The sequence below is a fragment of the Blennius ocellaris genome (genome assembly GCF_963422515.1).
Source record: "Blennius ocellaris genome assembly, chromosome: 6".
Classification (NCBI taxonomy): domain Eukaryota; kingdom Metazoa; phylum Chordata; class Actinopteri; order Blenniiformes; family Blenniidae; genus Blennius; species Blennius ocellaris.
In genome coordinates, this window is record NC_137655.1 from 831,585 (window position 1) to 857,570 (window position 25,986).

The 25,986-nt window shown below is 53.5% G+C and overlaps 2 protein-coding genes across 5 annotated transcripts in view; both read left to right on the forward strand.

Annotated features, from left to right (window-relative positions):
* Window positions 1–10,248, forward strand: part of LOC308131212 (TGF-beta receptor type-2-like) — a 15,657-nt gene extending 5,409 nt beyond the window's left edge. Inside the window, exons 2-9 of one of the 3 annotated variants that reach the window (XR_013936651.1) lie at window positions 1,136–1,292; window positions 5,064–5,275; window positions 6,178–6,914; window positions 7,546–7,683; window positions 8,570–8,711; window positions 8,831–8,958; window positions 9,172–9,778; window positions 9,821–10,248. Coding sequence is in view for 1 of the 3 variants with exons in the window: in XM_080497856.1 (XP_080353982.1) it covers window positions 1,136–1,292; window positions 5,064–5,275; window positions 6,178–6,914; window positions 7,546–7,683; window positions 8,570–8,711; window positions 8,831–8,958; window positions 9,172–9,498 (1,841 nt within the window). In the remaining 2 variants the exon portion in view is untranslated. Of the gene's footprint in view, window positions 1–1,135; window positions 1,293–5,063; window positions 5,276–6,177; window positions 6,915–7,545; window positions 7,684–8,569; window positions 8,712–8,830; window positions 8,959–9,171 lie in introns of all 3 variants that reach the window. The other 2 variants (XR_013936652.1, XM_080497856.1) reach the window with 2 other exon arrangements.
* A 1,253-nt stretch (window positions 10,249–11,501) lies between these two features.
* Window positions 11,502–24,036, forward strand: lmln (leishmanolysin-like (metallopeptidase M8 family)). 2 transcript variants are annotated; one of them, XM_080497855.1, is made up of 16 exons: window positions 11,502–11,753; window positions 16,598–16,701; window positions 16,772–16,802; window positions 17,734–17,816; window positions 18,335–18,452; window positions 18,774–18,952; window positions 19,088–19,193; window positions 19,747–19,841; window positions 20,083–20,200; window positions 20,937–21,044; window positions 21,317–21,504; window positions 21,586–21,718; window positions 21,795–21,954; window positions 22,363–22,493; window positions 22,982–23,192; window positions 23,303–24,036. In XM_080497855.1, exons 1-16 carry the CDS (start codon window positions 11,616–11,618, stop codon window positions 23,401–23,403), a joined length of 2,004 nt encoding a protein of 667 aa, XP_080353981.1. In that variant the 5' UTR covers window positions 11,502–11,615; the 3' UTR covers window positions 23,404–24,036. The 2 variants fall into 2 exon arrangements, with proteins under 2 accessions (XP_080353981.1, XP_080353980.1); XM_080497854.1 differs by having other exon boundaries at window positions 21,317–21,718.
* Window positions 24,037–25,986: the final 1,950 nt, after the last annotated feature.

A 25,986-nucleotide genomic window follows, 5' to 3' on the forward strand; every position in this document is an offset into this window, starting at 1 on the left:
ACACACACACACACACACACACACACACACTGCTGACTCTAATTACAGTGAGCTTTCTGCTTCTCGGCAATTTTAGTTTTCTTCTTTTGTCTTCGACTCAGTTTGGGAGAAACATCTGGAACAACTTTTGCTGAGTGTGTGTGTGTGTGTGTGTGTGTGTGTGTGTGTGTGTGTGTGTGTGTGTGTGTGTGTGTGTGAGAGAGAGAGAGAGAGAGAGAGAGAGAGAGAGAGAGAGAGAGAGAGAGAGAGAGAGAGAGAGAGAGAGAGAGAGAGAGAGAGAGAGAGAGAGAGAGAGAGAGAGAGAGAGAGAGAGAGAGAGAGAGAGAGAGAGAGAGAGAGACAGAGACAGAGACAGAGACAGAGACAGAGACAGAGAGAGTAATGGAGTGTGTGTTTACACTGATATGCATGCGAAGCTCGGATGTGTGTGTGTGTGTGTGTGTGTGTGTGTGTGTGTGTGTGTGTGTGTGTGTGTGTGCGCGTGTGTGTGTGTGTGTGTGTGTGTGTGTGCGTGTGTGTGTGTGTGTGTGTGTGTGCATGTGTGTGTGTCGCAGTTTTCCTTTTTCCACAACAGACGTGTCTTTACCAGCTCGTTTGGAGATTCAGGACATAAACAACAACAAGACAAACAAACTTTCCTTCATTTTGTTTCCTGAAGAATCAAAAAATGAGTTTAGTTTTTAATATTTGATTTAAACGATCCACACACACAATCAGTTTTATCGCTCATTTGATGTACACACACACACACACACACACACACACACACACACACACACACACACACGGTTCCTGGCCGTCATGCTTCAGAGGGACACGCCCACTTCCTGTCCTCCGGGTCACTGAGGCTCGTGGCAGAACAGAGCCAGCGTCTGAACGTCACCCTGGAATAATCCAGATTAAATAATAATCCCAGTTCCTCCGTGTCGTCGGTCCTGGTCCTGGTCCTGGTCCTGGTCCTGGTCCTGGTCCTGGTCCTGGTCCTGGTCTCGTTTTAGTTGTTCTGTCTCTCCGACACAGTCCTGTTGTGTGTGACGGGTTTGTTGTGGTTATTTTGTATGACGTTTGTTGTGTTGTGTTTCCATCGTGTAACCCCGCCCCCCCCTCCCCCCCCCCCCCCCCCCCCCCCCCACAGGCCTCCCCGGAGCCGTCCAGTCCTTCAGCCACCTGAGCTTCAACTTGTGTCGTTGGTGTGAATCGTCCAGTCCCGTCTGCAGAGACGACGTCTGTCTCAGCAACTGCAGCCTGTCGTCCTTCTGCAGCGTCACCGAGGAGATCTGTGTGGCCCTCTGGTCAGTCTGCTCTGTGTGGCCCTCTGGTCAGTCTGCTCTGTGTGGCCCTCTGGTCAGTCTGCTCTGTGTGGCCCTCTGGTCAGTCTGCTCTGTGTGGCCCTCTGGTCAGTCTGCTCTGTGTGGCCCTCTGGTCAGTCTGCTCTGTGTGGCCCTCTGGTCAGTCTGCTCTGTGTGGCCCTCTGGTCAGTCTGCCCTCTGTGTGGCCCTCTGGTCAGTCTGCTCTGTGGCCCTCTGGTCAGTCTGCTCTGTGTGGCCCTCTGGTCAGTCTGCTCTGTGTGGCCCTCTGGTCAGTCTGCTCTGTGTGGCCCTCTGGTCAGTCTGCCCTCTGTGTGGCCCTCTGGTCAGTCTGCTCTGTGTGGCCCTCTGGTCAGTCTGCTCTGTGTGGCCCTCTGGTCAGTCTGCTCTCTGTGTGGCCCTCTGGTCAGTCTGCCCTCTGTGTGGCCCTCTGGTCAGTCTGCTCTGTGTGGCCCTCTGGTCAGTCTGCTCTGTGTGGCCCTCTGGTCAGTCTGCTCTCTCTGTGGCCCTCTGGTCAGTCTGCTCTCTGTGGCCCTCTGGTCAGTCTGCTCTATGGCCCTCTGGTCAGTCTGCTCTATGGCCCTCTGGTCAGTCTGCTCTCTGTGTGGCCCTCTGGTCAGTCTGCTCTCTGTGTGGCCCTCTGGTCAGTCTGCTCTGTGGCCCTCTGGTCAGTCTGCTCTGTGGCCCTCTGGTCAGTCTGCTCTCTGTGTGGCCCTCTGGTCAGTCTGCTCTCTGTGTGGCCCTCTGGTCAGTCTGCTCTGTGTGGCCCTCTGGTCAGTCTGCCCTCTGTGTGGCCCTCTGGTCAGTCTGCTCTGTGTGGCCCTCTGGTCAGTCTGCTCTCTGTGTGGCCCTCTGGTCAGTCTGCTCTGTGTGGCCCTCTGGTCAGTCTGCCCTCTGTGTGGCCCTCTGGTCAGTCTGCTCTGTGTGGCCCTCTGGTCAGTCTGCCCTCTGTGTGGCCCTCTGGTCAGTCTGCTCTGTGTGGCCCTCTGGTCAGTCTGCTCTCTGTGTGGCCCTCTGGTCAGTCTGCTCTGTGTGGCCCTCTGGTCAGTCTGCCCTCTGTGTGGCCCTCTGGTCAGTCTGCTCTGTGTGGCCCTCTGGTCAGTCTGCTCTGTGTGGCCCTCTGGTCAGTCTGCTCTCTGTGTGGCCCTCTGGTCAGTCTGCCCTCTGTGTGGCCCTCTGGTCAGTCTGCTCTGTGTGGCCCTCTGGTCAGTCTGCTCTGTGTGGCCCTCTGGTCAGTCTGCTCTCTCTGTGGCCCTCTGGTCAGTCTGCTCTCTGTGGCCCTCTGGTCAGTCTGCTCTATGGCCCTCTGGTCAGTCTGCTCTGTGGCCCTCTGGTCAGTCTGCTCTGTGGCCCTCTGGTCAGTCTGCTCTGTGGCCCTCTGGTCAGTCTGCTCTGTGGCCCTCTGGTCAGTCTGCTCTGTGTGGCCCTCTGGTCAGTCTGCTCTCTGTGGCCCTCTGGTCAGTCTGCTCTGTGTGGCCCTCTGGTCAGTCTGCCCTCTGTGTGGCCCTCTGGTCAGTCTGCTCTGTGTGGCCCTCTGGTCAGTCTGCTCTCTGTGTGGCCCTCTGGTCAGTCTGCCCTCTGTGTGGCCCTCTGGTCAGTCTGCTCTGTGTGGCCCTCTGGTCAGTCTGCTCTGTGTGGCCCTCTGGTCAGTCTGCTCTCTGTGTGGCCCTCTGGTCAGTCTGCTCTCTGTGGCCCTCTGGTCAGTCTGCTCTATGGCCCTCTGGTCAGTCTGCTCTGTGGCCCTCTGGTCAGTCTGCTCTGTGGCCCTCTGGTCAGTCTGCTCTCTGTGGCCCTCTGGTCAGTCTGCTCTGTGGCCCTCTGGTCAGTCTGCTCTGTGGCCCTCTGGTCAGTCTGCTCTGTGGCCCTCTGGTCAGTCTGCTCTGTGGTCAGTCAGGTTTCTTGCTCCTCGTTCAGCTTCAGTTCTCGTCAGTTTGAATCGTTTGTCCTTCAGTCAGAAAACGAGTTTCCTCTCGTCTGTTCTACTTCTGTCTCGTTTGAGTTTGTCATCTGGTCTGGTTGTGAAGAGACAGAGGACGGAGGATGGGGGACAGAGGGACAGAGGGACAGAGGACAGAGGACAGAGGGACAGAGGGACAGAAGGACAGGGGACAGAGGGATAGAGGGACAGAGGACAGAGGGACAGGGGACAGAGGGACAGAGGACAGAGGGACAGAGGACAGAGGGACAGGGGACAGAGGGATAGAGGGACAGAGGACTGAGGACTGAGGACTGAGGGACAGAGGACAGAGGGACAGAGGACAGAGGGACAGGGGACAGTGGACAGAGGGACAGGGGACAGAGGGACAGAAGGACAGGGGACAGAGGACAGAGGGACAGAGGGATAGAGGGACAGAGGACTGAGGACTGAGGACAGAGGGACAGGGGACAGTGGACAGAGGGACAGGGGACAGAGGGATAGAGGGACAGAGGACAGAGGACAGAGGGACAGGGGGACAGAGGACGAGGCTCACATTCACGTCCTGCCGTCTCTGTCCTGAACTGAAACGTCCACATGGTCCAGCTCTCTGCTGATTGGTTCTTCTGTTTGGATCACGGAGCGTCGCTGGGACTCCTCACCGCCAAACCCTCATTTCCTGTTGGCGGCAGCCCCTTCCTCCCCCCCCCCCCCTCCTCCTCCCCCCTCCCCCCCCCCCCCCCCTCCTCCTCCCCCCTCCCTCCCCTCCCCCTCCCAGGAAACCACAGATAAGAAAGAGACGGTCAGAAGAAAAGAGGACAACATGTCCGGGAGCCAAACTGCCGACATGAGACGTTTGTTCCACAGTAACTTTACTCTGATCCAGTAACTTTACTCTTCTCTGGTAACTTTACTCTGATCCAGTAACTTACTCTGATCCAGTAACTTTACTCTGATTCCAGTAACTGTATCCAGTTACTGGAGCAGAGTAAAGTTACTGGAGCAGAGTAAAGTTACTGTGGTTCATGAAGTATTAAAAATAGTCGTTTACTCAGTAAAGGGAAAAACGTTTCTACATCTTTTAATTCTTCCTTCCAGTCATCCTACAATTTATTAAACAATCCATCCATCATCCATCCATCATCCATCCATCATCCATCATCCATCATCCATCCATCATCCATCCATCATCCATCCATCCATTATCCATCATCCATCCATCATCCATCAATCATCCATCATCCATCCATCCATCATCCATCATCCATCAATCATCCATCATCCATCATCCATCAATCATCCATCATCCATCAATCATCCATCATCCATCATCCATCCATCATCCATCAATCATCCATCATCCATCCATCAATCATCTATCATCTATCATCCATCATCCATCATCCATCCATCATCCATCATCCATCATCCATCATCCATCCATCATCCATCAATCATCCATCCATCATCCATCCACCCATCCATCCATCATCCATCCATCCATCATCCATCCATCAATCATCTATCATCTATCATCCATCATCCATCAATCATCCATCATCCATCATCCATCCATCCATCATCCATCATCCATCATCCATCATCCATCCATCATCCATCAATCATCCATCCATCATCCATCCACCCATCCATCCATCATCCATCCATCCATCATCCATCATCCATCATCCATCATCCATCCATCCATCATCCATCCATCCATCCATCATCCATCATCCATCCATCATCCATCCATCATCCATCATCCATCATCCATCATCCCTCCATCATGAATCTTAGCGTCTCCTCCGGTCCTCTGAACTCGTCTCCCGTCTCTCCAGGAGGAAGTCCAACGACACGATGACGGTGCACACCCTGTGCCACCACCCGGCGGTGCCTCTAGAGGGCGTCGACCCCGGGCTGCTGCTGAACTTCACCAGCAGGGAGTGTCACATGGTGCCGCAGCCGGCCCCGGACGGCGCCATGATGGTGTGCGGCTGCCGCGGCGAGCACGAGTGCAACGACAGGCTGATCTTCGACAAGGGAGCCAACGGTGACTTTTCCTCTGCCGCAGGAAGTGTCGACGCTTTCACAGTAAAACTTCTAGTTTATTGCACTTCAGGAGAAAACTTTGGCGTTGTGGATTCTTGTAGGTCGTCCTGTATTCAGAGAAAACTTCCCGATGCTCATGCTAGCTCAGCATGTAAGTCTGGGCCATGCTACGTGCTAAAGAGCTTCAGGCTCACACACCAACGATGCTACATGCTAAAGAGTTTCAGGCTCACACACCAGTGATGCTACATGCTAAAGAGTTTCAGGCTCACACACCAGTGATGCTACGTGCTAAAGAGCTTCAGGCTCACACACCAACGATGCTACATGCTAAAGAGTTTCAGGCTCACACACCAGTGATGCTACATGCTAAAGAGTTTCAGGCTCACACACCAGTGATGCTACATGCTAAAGAGTTTCAGGCTCACACACCAGTGATGCTACATGCTACACACTAAAGAGTAACAGGCTCACACACCAGTGATGCTACATGCTACACGCTAAAGAGCTTCAGGCTCACACACCAGTGATGCTACATGCTACACGCTAAGAGCTTCAGGCTCACACACCAGTGATGCTACGTGCTAAAGAGCTTCAGGCTCACACACCAACGATGCTACATGCTAAAGAGTTTCAGGCTCACACACCAGTGATGCTACATGCTACACGCTAAAGAGTAACAGGCTCACACTCCAGCAATGCTACAAGCTACGTGCTAAACATAATAAAGTGACAGAGCTTCTGATCAGCAGCGGCTCGGTCTACAGGCCACAGTAGCATAGCACAGAGCAGAGAGAAGCTACGCTACGCTATGCTCCTGTAACTAGAGGTAACTTTAGCTACTTGTGCTCGTCCTTCACGTTTTGGTGGCTGATGAAGCGCCGGCCTGTTTCGTGTCTCCAGGCTTCTCCAGGCTGCACAGCAAAGACGTGATCCCGGTGGTGGTGGTCAGCCTGGTGCCTCCTGTCCTGGTCGCCATCGTCGCCGTCGCCGCCTTCTACTTCTACCGCGTACGGCGCCCCGATAAACCCGGCCCCCCGGCACGCCCCGACTGGCCCACCAAACGCACCCCCGAGCTGTACCAGGCTCTGGATCTCCAGTGTGGCGGCGGGAGAGGGGGCGTGGCGGGTCCGGGGCGCGAGGACGACGAGGGGTCCAACACCAAGGCGTCGTCGACGAACAAGGACGTCCTGGGCGAGCGGCCGCAGTGGGAGGGCCAGCCGGCGGAGCTGCTGCCCATCAAGCTGGAGGAGCTGGCGGGGAAGGGGCGCTTCGCCGAGGTGTGGAAGGCGCGGCTGCTGGAGAGCGAGAGGGGCGGAGCCAGCGGCTTCCGGACCGTGGCGGTCAAGGTGTTCCCGGCGGTGGAGTACGCCTCGTGGAGGAACGAGTGCTCCGTCTTCTCCGACCCCGAGCTGCGGCACGACGGCGTGGTGCGCTTCCTGGCGGCGGAGGAGCGGGGCTCGCCGGGCCACGCCCCCACCACCTACTGGCTGGTTCTGGCCTACCACCGCCTGGGGAACCTGCAGGAGTTCCTCTCCGCCAATGTGCTGAGCTGGGACGAGCTGGTCGCCATGGCGGCAAGCATCGCCAAGGGGCTAGCTCACCTCCACAGTGACGCCACGGTCAGCGGCACACCAAAGGTACAATTGTTCCACGTTTACACCTTTTGAAAACAACGTCTGTTTACACACAAACACTGAAAACAATGTCTGTTTACACACAAACAGAAACAGTGAAAACAGCGTCTGTTTACACACAAACACTGAAAACAATGTCTGATTACACACAAACAGAAACAGTGAAAACAATGTCATTAGCACTCTGCGCCACTAGTGGGTGCTGTTGTTAGCTTAGCCTATGAAAGTGGCAACCAACCAACCATCAAAGAGTCAAGAAGGTTCTATGTTTTCTTCTGTGTGTCTTTATTTATTCGTTGGTTTCTACGTATTTTATAAACCCGGATTGCTTGAAATCAAAGGAGATCAAAGGAGATCAGCGTCTGTTGCCATGGAGACGCTCCCTGTTCAGTGTTTCACACAGTGATGTAGCTACCTGACAAGCTAGTTAGCATTGATATGAGGCAACGGCTAATGTGCTAATGTGGTTGAAGGTCTGTGCTCTACCGAGTGTACCTCTAGTTCGTCTAGCGAGTGTAGCTCAATGAACCTGTGAACCGCTATGAAAGTTTGGTGACGCTTTTTGCGTGGTTAACGGAGATTGTCGCCGGTTGCCGTTGCCGGTTGCCGGTTGCCGGTTGCCGTGTGGCTGCAGGTTCCCGTCGCCCACCGAGACCTGAAGAGCAGCAACATCCTGGTGAAGAGCAGGACGGCGTGCGCGCTGTGCGACTTCGGCCTGGCGTTGAGACTGGACCTCTCGCTCACCGTCGACGACTACGCCAACAGCGGCCAGGTGAGTCACCTGGCAACAGGAAGTAGTTTCTCCTGACAGTCACTGCGCAGGGCAGCAGTGGGCTCAGGCTCGGCGGTCCACCAATCAGAAGCTCGGCTCAGTCTGAGGAGGAACGGCTGGACGGTGCCGCCATGAGAAACCTGAATAATGACCTGGTGCAGCTGCAGCTCTGGAGCCCCCAGTGGCCAAAGACGGTGCAACAGCTGAGAGACAGCTTTAAGGAAAATAGAAGAAAAGGGGGAAATAGAAAAAGTAAAAAAAAGTAAAAAGAAAAAGTAAAATTAGCAAAAAGAAAAAAGAAGAAAAAATTGGGAAAAAAAGTGGAAAAATAGAAAAAGACATTTTTTAAAAATAAAAATAAAGAGTAAAATAAACAAAAGGAAAAGGGCTGAAAAAAGACTAAAATATAAATGTAAAAAGAAAAAGTAAAATATACAACAACAAGAAAAAAATGGGGATAAAAAGTGGAAAAATAGAAAAAGAAAAACTATTAAAAAAAAAAGAATGAAATAAACAACATGAAAAGGGCTGAAAAAAGTCTAAAGCAAAAAAAGAAAAAGTAAAATAAACAAAAAGAAGAAAAAAATGGGGATAAAAAGTGGAAAAATAGCAAAAGAAAAAAATATTTAAAAAAGAAAGAATAAAATAAACAAAAGGAAAAAGGCTGAAAAAAAGACAAAAAGAAAAAAAATGCTAAAGCGGCTAAAATAACCAAAATATGGAAAATTTTCCAACATTTCTTTTTCTTTTTAAATGTGGTGGGTGTGGCTTATATTCCGGTTCAGTATTCCAGGAATACCACAATGCAAAGCCTTCCTTACCTTCGTGTGGTTCGGTGAGTCGTGGTGAAAATGTTCAAGTCGAGGGCTAATCCCGGCTCTGGCAGGTGGGCACGGCTCGGTACATGGCCCCCGAGGTGCTGGAGTCCAGGGTCAACCTGGAGGACCTGGAGGCCTTCAAGCAGATGGACGTTTACTCCATGGCCCTGGTACTATGGGAGACGGCGTCCCGCTGCCGCGCCGTCGGAGGTAGGGAGTCCTCAGAGCCTCCGGTCTGGCCTGGAGGCGGGGCTTCACTCATTGTGTGTGTGTGTGTGTGTGTGTGTGTGTGTGTGTGTGTGTGTGTGTGTGTGTGTGTGTGGCTGCAGAGGTAAAGAGCTACGAGCCGGCGTTCGGCTCTCAGGTGTGTGAGCAGCCCTGCGTGGACAGCATGAGGGACCTGGTGCTGAGGGACCGGGGGAGGCCGGACATCCCGGCGGCGTGGACGCAGCACCAGGTAGGACTCACCTGGACTCACCTGGTCTCACCTGGTCTCACCTGGACTCACCTGGTGGAGCGTCTGAGTGTGAACGGAAATAATCATCCGAGGGTTCACTAAATGAAGTGTGAAACATGGAACGTCTCCGGTTGGACCGTCTTGGACTCTGAGGTTCAGGATCTCCTGGAGCCGGTCCAGGACCGTGTCTCACCTCCGTCTCCCGTCCTCCAGGGGATGGACGTCTTCTGCTCCACCATCACCGAGTGCTGGGACCACGACCCCGAGGCCCGACTGACGGCCCACTGCGTGGTGGAGCGCCTCAACGCCCTGGAGCAGGAGGAGCAGGAGGAGCAGGAGGAGCAGGAGGAGCAGGAGGAGCAGGAGGAGCAGGAGGAGCAACAGGACCAGGAGGAGCAACAGGACCAGGAGGAGCAGCAGGAGGAGCAGGAGGAGGTGGAGGAGGAGGTGGTACAGGAGGAGCAACAGGACCAGGAGGAGCAGCAGGAGGAGCAGCAGGAGGAGATTGGTGTGGGGCAGGAAGAGGACAGGGTACAATGAGACCTTACCTTCAGGTATACGTCCTGTACCTTCAGGTATGGTCCTGTACCGTCAGGTATGACCCTGTACCTTCAGGTATGGTCCTGTACCGTCAGGTATACGTCCTGTACCTTCAGGTATACGTCCTGTACCATCAGGTATACGTCCTGTACCATCAGGTATGACCCTGTACCTTCAGGTATACGTCCTGTACCTTCAGGTATGGTCCTGTACCGTCAGGTATGGTCCTGTACCGTCAGGTATGGTCCTGTACCTTCAGGTATACGTCCTGTACCGTCAGGTATACGTCCTGTACCGTCAGGTATACGTCCTGTACCATCAGGTATGACCCTGTACCTTCAGGTATGGTCCTGTACCGTCAGGTATGACCCTGTACCTTCAGGTATACATCCTGTACCTTCAGGTATGGTCCTGTACCTTCAGTCCTCTACAACGGTCTCTGCTGGCAGAGTCTGGAGAGGACAAGCTGTTTCAGCCGGAGCTGGTTCCGTCGGCTCGTTGTGTTTTTCTGTCATGACTGTGATTATTGTTCGTCTCTCTCATGTATGGATCCCCAGTAGGGGGCGCTCTCTCCTCCCTGGTAGAAGGGTTTCTTCTTCACGGGCCATGAAGTGGATCGTCCGATTGTACAAAGTAAACTTTCTGTGGTGTTACTGAGACACTGAAGGATCCAGAACCGTTGACGGGAAACACAGAAAACCACTATTGAAGGAAACACAGCGTCTCTTGTCTGTGTTCTTTGTGTCAATAAAGATCCTTTGATCATTCAGGACTCGTCACTTTATTCCAGGGACAAATTCTTTCACTTCACTTCACTGGTGGATTCAGGAGGAAGTCATGTGATCAGCGGAGGCTCCGTCTAGTGGGAGGGGCTTCTGGAGTGCGGAGGAGCGCCACCTTCTGGAACCAGGTTCCTTTACACATTGTAAAGTTACTTCACCAGTTTCAAGCAGAGATTCAGTCCAGAGAATCAAACCAGACCTTCTCCTCTTCTCAAACCTTTCACAATAAGACAGAGATTCACCACGTCCCCCACCGTCTCTCAGGACAGCTTCACACTGGGTCTGTCAGTAAAGTTGGACGATCAGAGGACAGTTTTGACGTAAGGAGACGAACACAGGGAGGCTTGTCTGTCCTCAGATAATCACATCTCGTGTGTTTAGTGAAGCTTTGTGGGAAACCAGAGAGCAGCTCAGGAAGATTTCCTTCCAGAGAGTCAATCTCCTGAAGTCCCCCAAGCTTTTATTTTGGATGCATTTATATTTATTGATTCATTTCAGGCATGTGACAAATCAGGTGTACTTACTTACTTTGTCACTTTACTGTTTATGTGATTATATGGTGTATATATTTTTAAATTGTTATTTGTAATATTATTGTTACATGCCTTTTTGCACTGTGGGTCCGAGAGGACTGAAACTTCCTCTGTGCTGTACGTCATGCATATTAGCACACTGGACAATAAAGCTGACTTTGACTTTGACTATATCCATAATATATAATGTAATGTAATATAATCACACAAAATAAGTACTCTATATTTTATTTTACACACATACAGACTTTATATACGAACAAAAACAGGTCTCATTGAGGAAATTCCACATTTAATTCTACTTTTTATTTCAGTCACAGCGCCTTAATACGTGAACGGGTTATTGATGTTTCTGTCGCCCCCTGCAGGCCGAGTCCAGCCACGACAGGACCGCAGAGTCAGTCGTCGCTTCCTAATAGACGATCTCTGCGGCGTTTCGCTCTCGTTTCGCTCCGGTGCATCTCGACCGGAGACGATCTTCGACCCTCCGGCTCTCCGTGCAGCCGCCTCGGGAGGAGGAACACCCGGGACCGGCCGCAGCTCGACAGCCGCTCTCCCTTCGCTCCTTTCACCCGGCCGGCGTGACTGTCCGCCCCCCCCACCCCCACCCCCACCCCCACCCCCACCACCACCACCCTGCTGCCCACCGGCCCCGCGTCCGCTCGTTTCCCCGGGATGCCACGGTGCCCTGGCCCGCCCCGCGAGCGATGAATGACCCGGGCGCCGAGGAGCCCGGACCGACCCCGGCGGAGGTGCTGCTGACTTCGGGCCGCCGAGCCCCGCTGGCCGGGCAGGTCGGAGGATGGAGGCGAGGCTGAGCGGGGGTGGAAAGACGACCGTGTCCCGGTTCCTCCTCGGCCGTGTGCTCGCGCTCTCTGTCCTGGCTGTGCTGGCGAGCGGCCACGGGACCTGCAAGCACCGAGCCCCGGCTCCCGACGAGGTAAGCCCGGGTCAGGCTGCCGGAGCCCCGGCGGCTCTGCGGCGGGTTCAGCTTCGGTAGCCGAGAAGCTAAGCTATGCTAAGCTAAGCTAAGACAGCAGAGCTGAAGTGTGTTTCTCATTCGTACCTCAGACCAGCTTTAAGGAGCAATGTGACGAAATAAACACAATAAATTGACAGCGGAGCGACTGAACCAAATAAATTATTCTATTAAAATTAAAAATAAGAAGTTTATAAAACCTTAAAGGCTGTGGAAATTAAGTCTTTTTTTTAATCATTTAAATATAATAATTTTATATGTAAACCTAGATGGATATTTCATTCGTACAAACTCGATTGTGAGGCGTTTAATCACAAATTCTGCTTATTTGTTAAAATTGAAGTTGGCTTTCAGAATCATTTTAAGCAAATTTGAAACGTTTATTTCAATAAGAACTAAACCGTCCACCGCGAGGCTGACTTCAGTGGCGTGGCTAACCTAGCCTGCTAGCTGCGGGCGGCTAACTCGCATGAGTTCTTAAAAGTCGATATTTTTAGCGTATTTCTCGACTTTCCAGCCTCTGAAGGTTCAAACTGATTCCCAGACGAACTCCGCTCATGTCGCGATGTGCGGCGTTTCTGTTTGCGCGGAAGAATTAAGCTCATTTCGCGCTCTGAGCGAGATTAAGTGCGGTTTGCAAGCTAACATGCTAACGCGGCTCCGCGGTGTCACAGGAGCTTTATTGTGATGATTTCTCAGTTCGAGTAAGACTCTTGAGCCGTGACACTTTATATTAAAGCCAAGAATTCTGTTTACAACCGTGCAGATTAAGCCGGTATTTCCCTAGCAACAACAACAATACCACATCCGGGTGAAGACTTTCAGAATAAAAACACAGACCAATCAAGTATTTGCAAACCGGATGCTTTGTGTTTTATTATTGTTTTCAAAAAATAAAATTCGGGATCAAGCCCTGGAATCAAGGACTCTATTGTAATATTGTTGGTTTATTTTGTTGATTTATTTTACTTTTCACAAAACAAGAATATTATCCACAATTACACAAAATAAAACATGCAGAACGGCAACATGAAACATTACTACTATTTTAATAATAGATAGATAGATAGATAGATAGATAGATAGATTATTACTTTATTCATCCCCGAAGGGAAATTGTCTTGTTGCAGCAATCTGGTACATACGAATATTATAAAATACAATAGAATAGAAATAAAAGTAAAAAATAAAAATATCTGGTACAAGACGTAAAGTATAACACAGAACGGAACATGGGCACTTAGAAATAAGACGAGATAAGACGAGATCAAAGCAAGATAATAAATAGTAAGGTGCAGTGGCAGAGCCATTAGAAGTAGGAATTATATAATAATAATAACAATAATACACATCATAACAATGTGTATTAGTGTATAATACTCGTGTATAGTACTACTAGTAATGGTAGCAATAATATAACAATAACAATATGGTAGCAATAAAATAACTATATATATATGTATATATAGTTATTTTATATATAAGGTTATTCCATCCATCCATCCATTGGCTACCGCTTTATCCGGGGCCGGGTCGCGGAGGCAGCAGTCTGAGCAGAGTTGCCCAGACTTCCCTCGCCCCAGACACTTCCTCCAGCTCCTCCGGTGGCACCCCAAGGCGTTCCCAGGCCAGCCGAGAGACATAGTCCCTCCAGCGTGTCCTGGGTCTGCCCCGAGGCCTCCTACCGGAGGGACATGCCCGAAACACCTCCCTCGGGAGGCGTCCGGGGGGCGTCCGAAATAGATGCCCGAGCCACCTCAGCTGGCTCCTCTCGATGTGGAGGAGCAGCGGCTCTACTCCGAGCTCCTCCCTGGTGACTGAGCTCCTCACCCTATCTCTAAGGGTACGCCCAGCCACCCTACGGAGGAAGCTCATTTCAGCCGCTTGTATCCGGGATCTCGTTCTTTCGGTCATGACCCATAGTTCATGACCATAGGTGAGGGTAGGAACGAAGATCGACCGGTAAATCGAGAGCTTCGCTTTTTGGCTCAGCTCCTTCTTCACCACGACGGACCGATACAACGTCCGCATAACTGCAGACGCTGCACCGATCCGCCTGTCGATCTCACGCTCCATCTTTCCCCCACTCGTGAACAAGACCCCAAGATACTTAAACTCCTCCACTTGGGACAAGGGCACTCCACCGACCTGGAGGGGGCAAGCCACCTTTTTCCGGTCGAGAACCATGGCCTCGGATTTAGAGGTGCTGATCCTCATCCCAGCTGCTTCACACTCGGCTGCGAACCGTGTCAGTGCACGCTGGAGATCCAGGCTTGATGGGGCCAACAGAACCACATCATCCGCAAATAGCAGAGATGAGATTCTGTGGTCCCCAAGCCGGACCCCCTCCGGCCCCCGGCTGTGCCTAGAAATTCTGTCCATATATATGATGAACAGAACCGGTGACAAAGGACACCCCTGCCGGAGGCCAACGTGCACAGGGAACAGGTCCGACTTACTGCCGGCAATGCGAACCAGACTCCTGCTCCGGGAATACAAGGACCGAACAGCCCTCAGCAAGGGACCCCGGACTCCGTACTCCCGGAGCACCCCCCACAGGACATCTCGGGGGACGCGGTCGAACGCCTTCTCCAGATCCACAAAACACATGTGGACTGGTTGGGCGAACTCCCACGAACCCTCAAGCACCTGGCGGAGGGTATAGAGCTGGTCCAGTGTTCCACGACCAGGACGAAAACCGCATTGTTCCTCTTGGATCCGAGGTTCGACTAACGGCCGGACCCTCCTCTCCAGTACCCTGGAATAGACTTTCCCGGGGAGGCTGAGGAGTGTGATCCCTCTGTAGTTGGAACACACCCTCCGATCCCCCTTCTTAAAGAGAGGGACCACCACCCCGGTCTGCCAGTCCAGAGGTACTGTCCCCGCCCGCCACGCGATGTTGCAGAGACGAGTCAGCCACGACAGTCCCTGCACATCCAGAGACTTAAGGAACTCTGGGCGAATCTCATCCACTCCCGGTGCCTTGCCACCGAGGAGCTTCACAACAACCTCGGTGACTTCAGCTTGGGAGATGGACGAGTCCACCTCTGAGAACCCAGTCTCTGCTTCCTCAATGGAAGACGTGGTGGTGGGATTGAGGAGGTCCTCGAAGTATTCCTTCCACCGCCCAACAATGTCCCCAGTTGAGGTCAACAGCTCCCCACTTCCACTGTAAACAGTGTTGGTGGAGAACTGCTTCCCCCGCCTGAGGCGCCGGACGGTTTGCCAGAATTTCCTCGAGGCCGACCGAAAGTCCTCCTCCATGGCCTCTCCGAACTCCTCCCAGGCCCGAGTTTTTGCCTCCACCACAGCCCGGGCTGCGGCTCGCTTGGCCTGCCGGTACCTGTCGATTGCCTCGGGAGTCCTATGAGCTAACAGTGCCCGGTAGGACTCCTTCTTCAGCTTGACGGCATCCCCTACTTCCGGTGTCCACCACCGGGTTCGGGGATTGCCGCCACGACAGGCGCCAGAGACCCTGCGGCCACAGCTCCGAGCAGCAGCTTCGACAATGGAAGTGGAGAACATGGTCCACTCGGACTCAATGTCTCCAACCTCCCTCGGGATCTGTGAGAAGCTCTCCCGGAGGTGGGAGTTGAAGGCTGCGCGGACGGAGGGCTCGGCCAGATGTTCCCAGCAGACCCTCACAACACGTTTGGGCCTGCCGAGTCTATCCGGCCTCCTCCCAGTCCAGCGCATCCAACTCACCACCAGGTGGTGATCAGTTGACAGCTCTGCCCCTCTCTTTACCCGAGTGTCCAAGACACGCGGCCAGAGATCAGATGACACGACCACAAAGTCTATCATTGACCTCCGGCCTAGGGTGTCCTGGTGCCATGTGCACTTATGGACACCCCTGTGCTCGAACATGGTGTTCGTTATGGACAAACTGTGACTGGCACAGAAGTCCAATAACAGAACACCACTCGGGTTCAGATCGGGGAGGCCGTTCCTCCCAATCACCCCCTTCCAAGTCTCGCTGTCATTACCCACGTGTGCGTTGAAGTCCCCCAGGAGAACAATGGAGTCCCCAGTTGGGGCACTATCCAGCACCCCTCCCAGGGACTCCAAGAAGGTTGGGTACTCTGAGCTGCTGTTCGGTGCATAGGCCGAGACAACAGTCAGAGACCTGTCCCCTACTTGTAGGCGTAGGGACGCAACCCTCTCGTTCACCGGGGTGAACTCCAACACATGGCGGCTGAGCTGTGGGGCAATAAGCAAGCCCACTCCAGCCCGCCGCCTTACACCGCGGGCAACTCCAGAAAAGTGGAGTATCCAGCCCCTGTCGAGGAGCTGGGTTCCAGAGTCCAAGCTGTGAGTGGAGGTGAGCCCGACTATATCTAGCCGGTATCTCTCAACCTCCCTCACAAGCTCGGGCTCCTTCCCCCCCAGCGAGGTCACATTCCATGTCCCAAAAGCTAGAGTCCGTGTCCGGGGATCGGGTCGTCGAGGCCCCTGCCGTCGACTGCCACCCAATCCACACTGCACCCGACCCCTACGGCAGCCTCTGTGGGTGGTGGGTCCACAGGAGGATGAGGAAGAGGGGCCCGCGTCGTCCCTTCGGGCTGAGCCCGGCCGAGTCCCGCGGGCGAGAACGCGGCCACCAGGCGCTCGCGTGCGGAACCTATATAAGGTTATCAGGTTATTATTATATGTATAATAACCTGAGACCTGAGAAATCAGATTACTAGTTCCTGCGAGGCAGTAGGACAGACGGTCAATAAAGGCAGTGACTGACTGAGGAGAGGAACAGGTTGTGGACGGCGTCTCTGGAGGACTTGTCCCTCAGCCCGTCTCGCTCCTCCCAGGTTGTCCACCACGTCCACCTGAGGCCGGAGCGTCTGACGAAGAGAAGCTCTCCCGACGGCCTGCAGCTGAAGATCAAGATCCTCTACGACGGCAGCGTGGACCAGTGAGGCCCGAACTTCAGGAGCGTCCGCCGCTTGACGCTGCTGCTAAACGTCTGTGTTTTGTCTTCGCAGGCTGCCGGCAGACCAGAGGAGGCTGGTGAAGGTGAGTGTCGCCTCAAAGCTTTCATCTCCTTTATGTTCCTGCTCTTTGATCCCTGAAACACATTTTGCTTTTTAAAAACATTTTGTAAAGCAGGGAAAGAGAACGTTTCCTTTCTGAAGGAGAACCGGAACGTCACAACGGCACCATCTAGTGGCCGGGAAGGAAACTAGAACTTATTTCTGGAGTTTCTGGATAAATGTATGACTTTACATGAGGCGGTGCAGCTTTACGTGACCGTGTGTGGCTTTATATGGCTGCAAGGAAGGTTCCCTACTTTACCTGTCTTTACCTGACGAGGAAGGTTCCCTACTTTACCTGTCTTTACCCGTCTTTACCTGACGAGGAAGGTTCCCTACTTTACCTGTCTTTACCTGACGAGGAAGGTTCCCTACTTTACCTGTCTCTACCTGACGAGGAAGGTTCCCTACTTTACCTGTCTCTACCTGATGAGGAAGGTTCCCTACTTTACCTGTCTCTACCTGACGAGGAAGGTTCCCTACTTTACCTGTCTCTACCTGACGAGGAAGGTTCCCTACTTTACCTGTCTTTACCCGTCTTTACCTGACGAGGAAGGTTCCCTACTTTACCTGTCTTTACCTGATGAGGAAGGTTCCCTACTTTACCTGTCTCTACCTGACGAGGAAGGTTCCCTACTTTACCTGTCTCTACCTGATGAGGAAGGTTCCCTACTTTACCTGTCTCTACCTGACGAGGAAGGTTCCCTACTTTACCTGTCTTTACCCGTCTTTACCTGACGAGGAAGGTTCCCTACTTTACCTGTCTTTACCCGTCTTTACCTGACGAGGAAGGTTCCCTACTTTACCTGTCTTTACCCGTCTTTACCTGACGAGGAAGGTTCCCTACTTTACCTGTCTTTACCTGACGAGGAAGGTTCCCTACGTTCTGTGACTCCCTACATGTACGTCCTCAGGACAAGCTGTTCCCTCAGGCCATCGACTACCTGCAGCAGACCTTCAGCGTGCGGCGCCGGGTAGGACCGGTGCTGCTCAGCAGGTCAGTGGCCGTCCGCACTGCTACGTCCAGCCGCCGCTCCGTCAGGCTCCGTCAGGTCCTGACGGCCCCGTCCTCTGTCCCCCGTCCTCTGTCCCCCGTCCTCTGTCCCCCGTCCTCTGTCCCCCACCCTCTGCCCCCCATCCCCCGTCCTCTGTCCCCCATCCCCCGCCCTCTGTCCCCCATCCCCCGCCCTCTGCCCCCGTCCCCCGTCCTCTGTCCCCCGTCCTCTGTCCCCGTCCTCTGTCCCCCGTCCTCTGTCCCCCGTCCTCTGTCCCCCATCCCCCGCCCTCTGTCCCCCATCCCCCGCCCTCTGCCCCCCGTCCCCCGTCCTCTGTCCCCCGTCCCCGTCCTCTGTCCCCGTCCTCTTTCCCCCGTCCTATGTCCCCGTCCTCTGTCCCCCACCCTCTGCCCCCCATCCCCCGTCCTCTGCCCCCCCGTCCCCCGTCCTCTGTCCCCCGTCCTCTGCCCCCCCGTCCCCCGTCCTCTGTCCCCCATCCCCCGTCCTCTGTCCACCGCAGGCAATGTGCCACCAACCAGTACCTGAGGAAGAGAGATGACCCCCACCGGTACTGCCAGGAGGCCTGTGCAGACGTGACCCGCTGTGGCCCCGTGGTCGTCCCCCAGCACCACCTGCAGGTACGGAGGGGCCACTGCAGCTGGGGGAGTTGGGGGGGGGGGGGGGGTTGTGCCCTTGTGCCCTTGTGCCAGAGGTAGAGTGGTTAGGGTTCGTCTACAATCTGGTGTTAGAGGGGGAAGATGCTCTATAATCTGGATTAGAGGAGGAAGATGCTCTATAGTCTGTTAGAGGAGGAAGATGCTCTATAATCTGTTAGAGGAGGAAGATGCTCTATAATCTGTTAGAGGAGGAAGATGCTCTACACTCTGGATTAGATTCACTCGTCATTGAGGCTCTGGATTATCGTACGGTGACTCCTGAAGGTATGGTTTCCCTCCCAGCAATGTAAGGTGTGCAGTGAATCGGGGAAGTCGTGCGGCGCCGCCGGGCCTCCAGACGGCGCCGGCGTGGAGGGCTCCGACTTCGTGCTGTACGTCAGCGGCGTCACCACGGAGCGCTGCGGCCAGGAGAACATCGTGGCCTACGCCGCCTACTGCCAGCTGGAGGCGGAGCTGGACAGGTGGGGGGGGGGGGGGGGGAGAGGGGAGAGGGGGGGGGAGGGGGGATTAGATGTGGGATTAGATAGCTGAGCTCTCCTACTTTGAATCTCTATAAAACCCTCCTCAGCTGGAGTGACTGTAGCTTCTGTGTGCAGGCCCATCGCCGGCTACGCTAACCTGTGTCCCGCCATGATCTCGTCTCAGCCGCAGGAGTTTGAAGGGATGCTCTCCACCGTCAAGCACGAGATCATCCACGCCCTGGTCAGTGTGACGCGCCACACCTCACCTCTGCTCAGACCTCCGGCTGCAGACCTCCGGCTGCAGGCCTCCGGCTGCAGACAAAAACAAAGAGTTTTATTGGAATTGCCTGAAACCTTCAGGGATGATTTGTCTTCGTCAAGCATCAGTCCGTTAGATTCTGGGACGTTAGCGACTGTTTACGAACAAATAAAAAAAACTGCGAAAAACAATTCCCATACAAAGTAGATGAAAGGCTCCTCGTGGAGGAGATCAAAGGAGATCGGCGTCTGTTGCCATGGAGACGCTCCCTGCTCAGTGACGTCGCTACCCGACAGGCTCGTTAGCATCAATATGAGCTAACGGCTATCATGCTAGTGATGCTAACGCGGTTCCACAAACAAATGTTGGTGAAGGTCTGGCGCTCTACCGAGTGTAGCTCTAGATTAACAGTGTGTGTGTGTGTGTGTGTGTGTGTGTGTGTGTGTGTGTGTGTGTGTGTGTGTGTGTGTGTGTGTGTGTGTGTGTGTGTGTGTGTGTGTGTGTGTGTGTGTGTGTGTGTGTGTGTGTGTGTCAGGGCTTCTCAGCTGGTCTGTTCGCCTTCTACCACGACGACGAGGGGAAACCTCTGACCCCGCGCTCCGCTAGCGGCCTGCCGGCGTTCAACGAGAGGTGAGCATGAGAACCTCCACCTCGCTACGTCACCGCCAAGCCTCCTGAGCCTGTCCTGAACTGTGTGTGTGTGTGTGTGCGTGTGTGCGTGTGTGTGTGTGTGTGTGTGTGTGTGTGTGTGTGTGTGTGTGTGTGTGTGTGTGTGTGTGTGTGTGTGTGTGTGTGTGTGTGTGTGTGTGTGTGTGTGTGTGTGTGTGTGTGTGTGTGTGTGTGTGTGTGTGTGTGTGTGTGTGTGTGTCAGCCTTGGTCTGTACCAGTGGAGCGAGGCGGTGATCCGGAGGGTGACCCGGCTGTGGGACATCCGGGGAGGAGTGATGGTGCGACACCAGGTCCACGTCCTGGTGACCCCCCGCGTGGTGGTGAGACGCCTTGTTGACGCTCAAAGTCACGATTCTGACTCCACTTTCTATCAGCGCCGTCGTTTACAAAGTCGTCTGCTGCCTCGTTTCCAGACGAGAAGCAGCTCGCGATGCGTTCAGGTGCATCACGTCACTCCGAACCTCCGTTTTGATTCTTTTAAAATCAGTGCAGCTGATATTATGGTATTTATATAGAAATGTTTCGTAGTAATTCTCAGGTCAAACTTCTCTTTTATCCTCTTTGTGGGAAGCTTTGATCTCCCTGACGACTCGTCCTCATCATGTGGGCGTGTCCCCGGCCTGCAGCCAATAGAACGGTTTAAAACTAGGTTTAACACAGCAACCTTTTGAGAGGTCCGTTTCCACGGAAACCGCAGAAACGCTGAAAAACATGTAGTTCTCATGTTGGTCCACCAGTCGTGGCCCCGCCCCTCGACCTATAACCACGCCTCCCTCTCCGTGATGTCGTGGCCCCGCCCCTCGACCTATAACCACGCCTCCCTCTCCGTGACATCATCAGCACCACTAACATGGTTGACCTGTTGTCGTCCATGTTTCCTCTCTGGTTGTGGTTCTGTGGTTCTGGCAGGTGAACTGCGTGTTGAGACGGAGACTGAGGCCACTTTGTGACGTCAGCTTGTTTGTGGTCACATGACTTGGTTCTGAGCCGCACTGAGAACCAGGAGGAGGAACGTTCTATGTTCTACGTTGGTGAAGAAGGTGTTTGTGGTTCCAGGAAGAAGCGCGGAGGCACTTCAACTGTCCCATCCTGGAGGGGATGGAGCTGGAGAACCAGGGGGGAACCGGGACGGAACTCAACCACTGGGAGAAGAGACTGCTGGAGGTGGACGGCCCCTCTTTCATCCTCTTTCATCCTCTTTCATCCTCCTTTATCCTCCTTCATCCTCCTTTACTCCTTCATCACTACTTCATCCTCCTTCTCTCACTCCTTCATCCTCCTTCATCCTCCTTCATCACTCCTTCATCCCTCCATCACCACTTCATCCCTCCTTTATCTTCCTTCATCCCTCCTTTATCCTCCTTCGTCCCTCCTTTTCTCCTCCACTCCTCCACTCCTATCGTCCTCTCACTCTCCCCCCCCCCCCCTCCCCCCAGAACGAGGCGATGACGGGTTCCCACACCCAGAACCGGGTGTTCTCCAGACTGACCCTGGCCCTGATGGAGGACAGCGGCTGGTACCGGGCGGACTACAGCCGGGCCCAGGTCCTGGCCTGGGGGCGTGGCCTGGGCTGCGACTTCGCCCTGAAGAGCTGCAAGTTCTGGATGGAGCGTCAGAGGCAGAGGTGGTGGCGCCGCGGCGGCCCGACGCCCCCCCCCCCCCTCCCCCCCCCGGTAGTGACGGTGTGTCTCGCTCCCTGTCGCAGACGCCACGCCGTGACGCCGTACTGCGACGCGGTGCGCGCCTCGCCGCTGCAGCTCACCTGCAGGCAGGACCAGCTGGCCGTGGCCGTGTGCAACCTGCAGAAGTACCCGCAGCCGCTGCCGCCGGAGTACCAGGTACCGCGCCGTGGCCCCCCCCTCCCCCTCCCCCCCCTCCCCCGCCGCCCCGCCCACCCTGCTCTCTGTGTGCCAGTACTTCGAGCGGATCCCCGGCGTGGCGCCCGACCAGCTGGCGTTCTTCGGCGGCGCGGTGGAGATCGCAGACTACTGCCCCTTCAGCCAGGAGTTCAGCTGGCACCTGGGGGGGGAGTACCAGAGGAACTCCTACTGCAGGGAGGCCCACAACCAGCCAGGTGCGGGTCACAGGTCACAGGTCACAGGTCACAGGTCACAGGTCACAGGTCGTCTCCACGTCACTCAAACCAGAGTGACTCTGGACTCAGACCTTCAACAAACTTTAAACTAAGAGAAGCAGCTGAAGGAAACATCTGGAGATTCTGTTTGTATCAGTGGGTTTACTGAGAGATCTAGAGCTAGAGCACCTAGATCAGAGCTAGAGCACCTAGATCAGAGCTAGAGCACATAGATCAGAGCTAGAACACCTAGATCAGAGCTAGAGCACATAGATCAGAGCTAGAGTCCTCAGGAAGATCCTCCGTCAGTGGTCTAGTTCACTAAATCTTCCCAGAGGCATAATTCCTGTCTCTCTCTCTCCCCTCCCCCCCCCTCCCCCCCCCCTCCCTCCCCCCCCCCCCCATCAGACTGGTGGAGGAACTACGGAGCAGAGCATTACGGTCCAGACTCGGTGTGTCTGTCCCAGAAGTCGGCCTTCGTCATGGAGCAGTGCAGGAGGAAGGTCACCTACCCTGACTGGGGCTCCGGCTGCTACCGGGTCTGTCTGTCTGTCTGTCTGTCTGTCTGTCTGTCTGTCTGTCTGTCTGTCTGTCTGTCTGCCTGCCTGTCTGTCTGTCTGTCTGTCTGTCTGTCTGTCTGTCTGTCTGTCTGCCTGTCTGTCTGTCTGTCTGTCTGTCTGTCTGTCTCTGTCTGTCTGCCTGTCTGTCTGTCTGTCTGTCTGTCTGTCTGTCTGTCTGTCTGTCTGTCTGTCTGTCTGTCTGTCTGTCTGTCTGTCTGCCTGCCTGTCTGTCTGTCTGTCTGTCTGTCTGTCTGTCTGTCTGTCTGTCTGTCTGCCTGTCTGTCTGTCTGTCTGTCTGTCTGTCTGTCTGTCTCTGTCTGTCTGTCTGTCTGTCTGTCTGTCTGTCTGTCTGTCTGTCTGTCTGTCTGTCTGTCTCTGTCTGTCTGTCTGTCTGTCTCTGTCTGTCTGTGTGTCTGTCTGTCTGTGTGTCTGTCCTGAGCTCCGGGTGTCCCCTGTGGTCCCTGCAGGTGAGCTGCTCCCCCCAGGGCCTGTGGGTCCAGGTCCAGGACCGGTCCTTCCTGTGCTCCCGCCGGGGCCAGCTGCTGAGCGTCAGTGTCCGGGTCCAGGACTGGGTCTACAACGGGGTCCTGGTCTGCCCCGCCTGCTCAGACTTCTGCCCCGACTGCCCGCCGCCGCACCAGCCGCCGCCCGCCAACGCCTCCAGGAGCAGCCCCATCGGTCAGTCCCCCCCCCCCTGGTCCCGGTCCTGGTCCTGGGCCTGGTCCCAGTCCTGGTCCCGGTCCTGGTCCTGGGCCTGGTCCGTTCAACTCAGTGTGTGTGTGTTTCAGATCCGTGCTCCAGCTCTCCAGGTCTGGCCGTCACTGTGTGGCTGCTGCTGCTCAACCTGCTCCCCCTGGTGGCCGGACTGCTGCTCTGCCACTGCAGCTGATGACCCCCCCCCCCCCCCACTCCACCCCCCTACCCCCCACCTTCAGGTTTTTCTTTCTCTGAGCGTCAGGACCATGTGACTCCCTGCGCCGGCGCTCCTCGGTTCGTCGTCGGCACGTTCAGGTGTCAAGTTCAAAGGAGTTCAAAGAAGTTCAAAGGAGTTTAAAGGTTCCAGGTTAGAACCTCCAGATGTTCCGGGTTAGAACCTCCAGGCGTTCCAGGTTACAACCTCCAGGCGTTCCAGGTTAGAACCTCCAGGCGTTCCAGGGTTAGAACCTCCAGGCGTTCCGGGTTAGAACCTCCAGACGTTCCAGGTTAGAACCTCCACATGTTCCAGGTTAGAACCTCCAGGCGTTCCGGGTTAGAACCTCCAGACGTTCCGGGTTAGAACCTCCACACGTTCCACTGCGAGGACTTGTATCTAGTCTTTCTATTGTTTGTTTGTTTGTTTCTGAGCTCCGAGGCCCCGGTTCCACCTCAGGTCTCTTTCCTGGTGGGTTGTTTTGCCCTCAGCAGGAGCTGACAGGCTCCGTCTGGCCTGGTCCTGCTTTTGTTTAGGATGGAATCGTTCTAGGAGGACCAGCAGGATCGTTCTAGGCGGACCAGCAGGGTCGTTCTAGGTGGACCAGCAGGATCGTTCTAGGTGGACCAGCAGGATCGTTCTAGGAGGACCAGCAGGGTCGTTCTAGGAGGACCAGCAGGGTCGTTCTAGGAGGACCAGCAGGGTCGTTCTAGGAGGACCAGCAGGGTCGTTCTAGGTGGACCAGCAGGATCGTTCTAGGTGGACCAGCAGGGTCGTTCTAGGAGGACCAGCAGGGTCGTTCTAGGAGGACCAGCAGGGTCGTTCTAGGTGGACCAGCAGGGTCGTTCTAGGTGGACCAGCAGGGTCGTTCTAGGAGGACCAGCAGGGTCGTTCTAGGTGGACCAGCAGGATCGTTCTAGGAGGACCAGCAGGGTGTCACCTGGTCCGGCGGAGCCTGCCAGTCTGCACTGAGGGAAAACCAGCACATTAAGGCTTCGGCCTTTATGAGCAAATCAAGTGAATCAAAGCCTCTCGGCTACAATCGACATATATTTGATAACATTTTGAGCTTTTGAAGACGCTTCTACACACTTTTCTCTTTTTAGAAACATTTTCCTCTTTTTAGAAACATTTTTCTCTTTTTAGAAACATTTTTCTCTTTTTAGAAACATTTTCCTCTTTTTAGTTGTTTTTCTACATTTTCGCCTCTTTAGCTGTTTATTTGTTTATTTCCTCACGTTAAAGCAGCTTTAGATAAACGAGGCTTCTCTTTTTACATTTCTTTCTTTTTTTACCCGTTTTCTCTTTTCAGACCATTTTTTTTCCTTTTTCTTTATTTTTAGTGATTTTTTTTTTCCTGTTTTTATTTTTATTTTATTTTTTATTTTGCATTTTCCTGAAAGAACGTCTTTACAAACTAGTTCAGTCATTTTACTGTAATTTATTTATTTATTCATTTCTGATTAGTTCAATCTATTTTATCTTTGTTTTTAAAAACATAAACAATTCTAGTTATTCCGGCTCTTTTATGTGTTTTCGTTTAGATTAGAATCATTTGTTAAAACTGCATACAAATGTTTACTTACGGATCATTTTCAGAAAGAGCACACACACACACACACACACACACACACACACACACACACACACACACACACACACACACACACACACGACGGAGCTTCAGTATTAATTACTTCATGCAGTATTTCTGCCGTTAAGACGACGTTAATAGAAAACAAAGTGTTGAGGAACTTTAATAGTTAATAGAAGTTTTTCACGGTTTAATATTTCAGGTTTTCACTTTATTTAAAACCCAAATATTCAAAAAACAAAAAACAAAAGCATCTTAAATGTCCAGGAGACTTGAAAATAACTTCTATTGGGATGGGATTTTCCATCATTTTGTGTTTTAAACTTTTTAAATGTATTTTATTTTGGCGGTCTGTGCTGAAAGGTGTTTGCAGAGATGAACTCGTCATCCCAATCTGGATTAAACGGGATGATTGAGTTTACATGTGTGACGGTTCAAATGGAAAACCAGAACTCCTGCATCACCTGGTCGCCGGTTCGATTCCCACTGCCTGAAGACCCTCGACCCCCCCAGACTCAGTGTGCTGCTTTTCTATGGACGACCTCGCATGTCGGCCATGTTGGATTACCGCCGACTGACCAGCTTCAGTAAAATCGGTGGAATCGACGGAAACACAATCCCCGTTTCCATGGAAACGTTGTTTGGTTCCCTCAGCGAGTCGTTTGGTTCCTTCAGCGAGTCAGTTGGTTACTCTCAGTCATTTGATTCCCACAGTGAGTCATTTGGTTCCCTCAGTGAGTCGTTTGGTTCCCTCTGAGTCATTTGGTTCCCTCAGTGAGTCGTTTGGTTCCCTCGGAGTCATTTGGTTCCCTCAGTGAGTCGTTTGGTTCCCTCTGAGTCATTTGGTTCCCTCAGTGAGTCGTTTGGTTCCCTCTGAGTCATTTGGTTCCCTCAGTGAGTCGTTTGGTTCCCTCGGAGTCATTTGGTTCCCTCAGTGAGTCGTTTGGTTCCCTCGGAGTCATTTGGTT

Bases quoted from the DNA above. Each gene is read 5' to 3' on its own strand.
- lmln (XM_080497854.1), top strand. From the start codon at position 11,616: ATGGAGGCGAGGCTGAGCGGGGGTGGAAAGACGACCGTGTCCCGGTTC. The intron at 16,702-16,771 runs GTGAGGCCCGAA...TTGTCTTCGCAG, and splicing joins TACGACGGCAGCGTGGACCA to GCTGCCGGCAGACCAGAGGA. The intron at 21,719-21,794 runs GTACCGCGCCGT...TCTGTGTGCCAG, and splicing joins CGCTGCCGCCGGAGTACCAG to TACTTCGAGCGGATCCCCGG.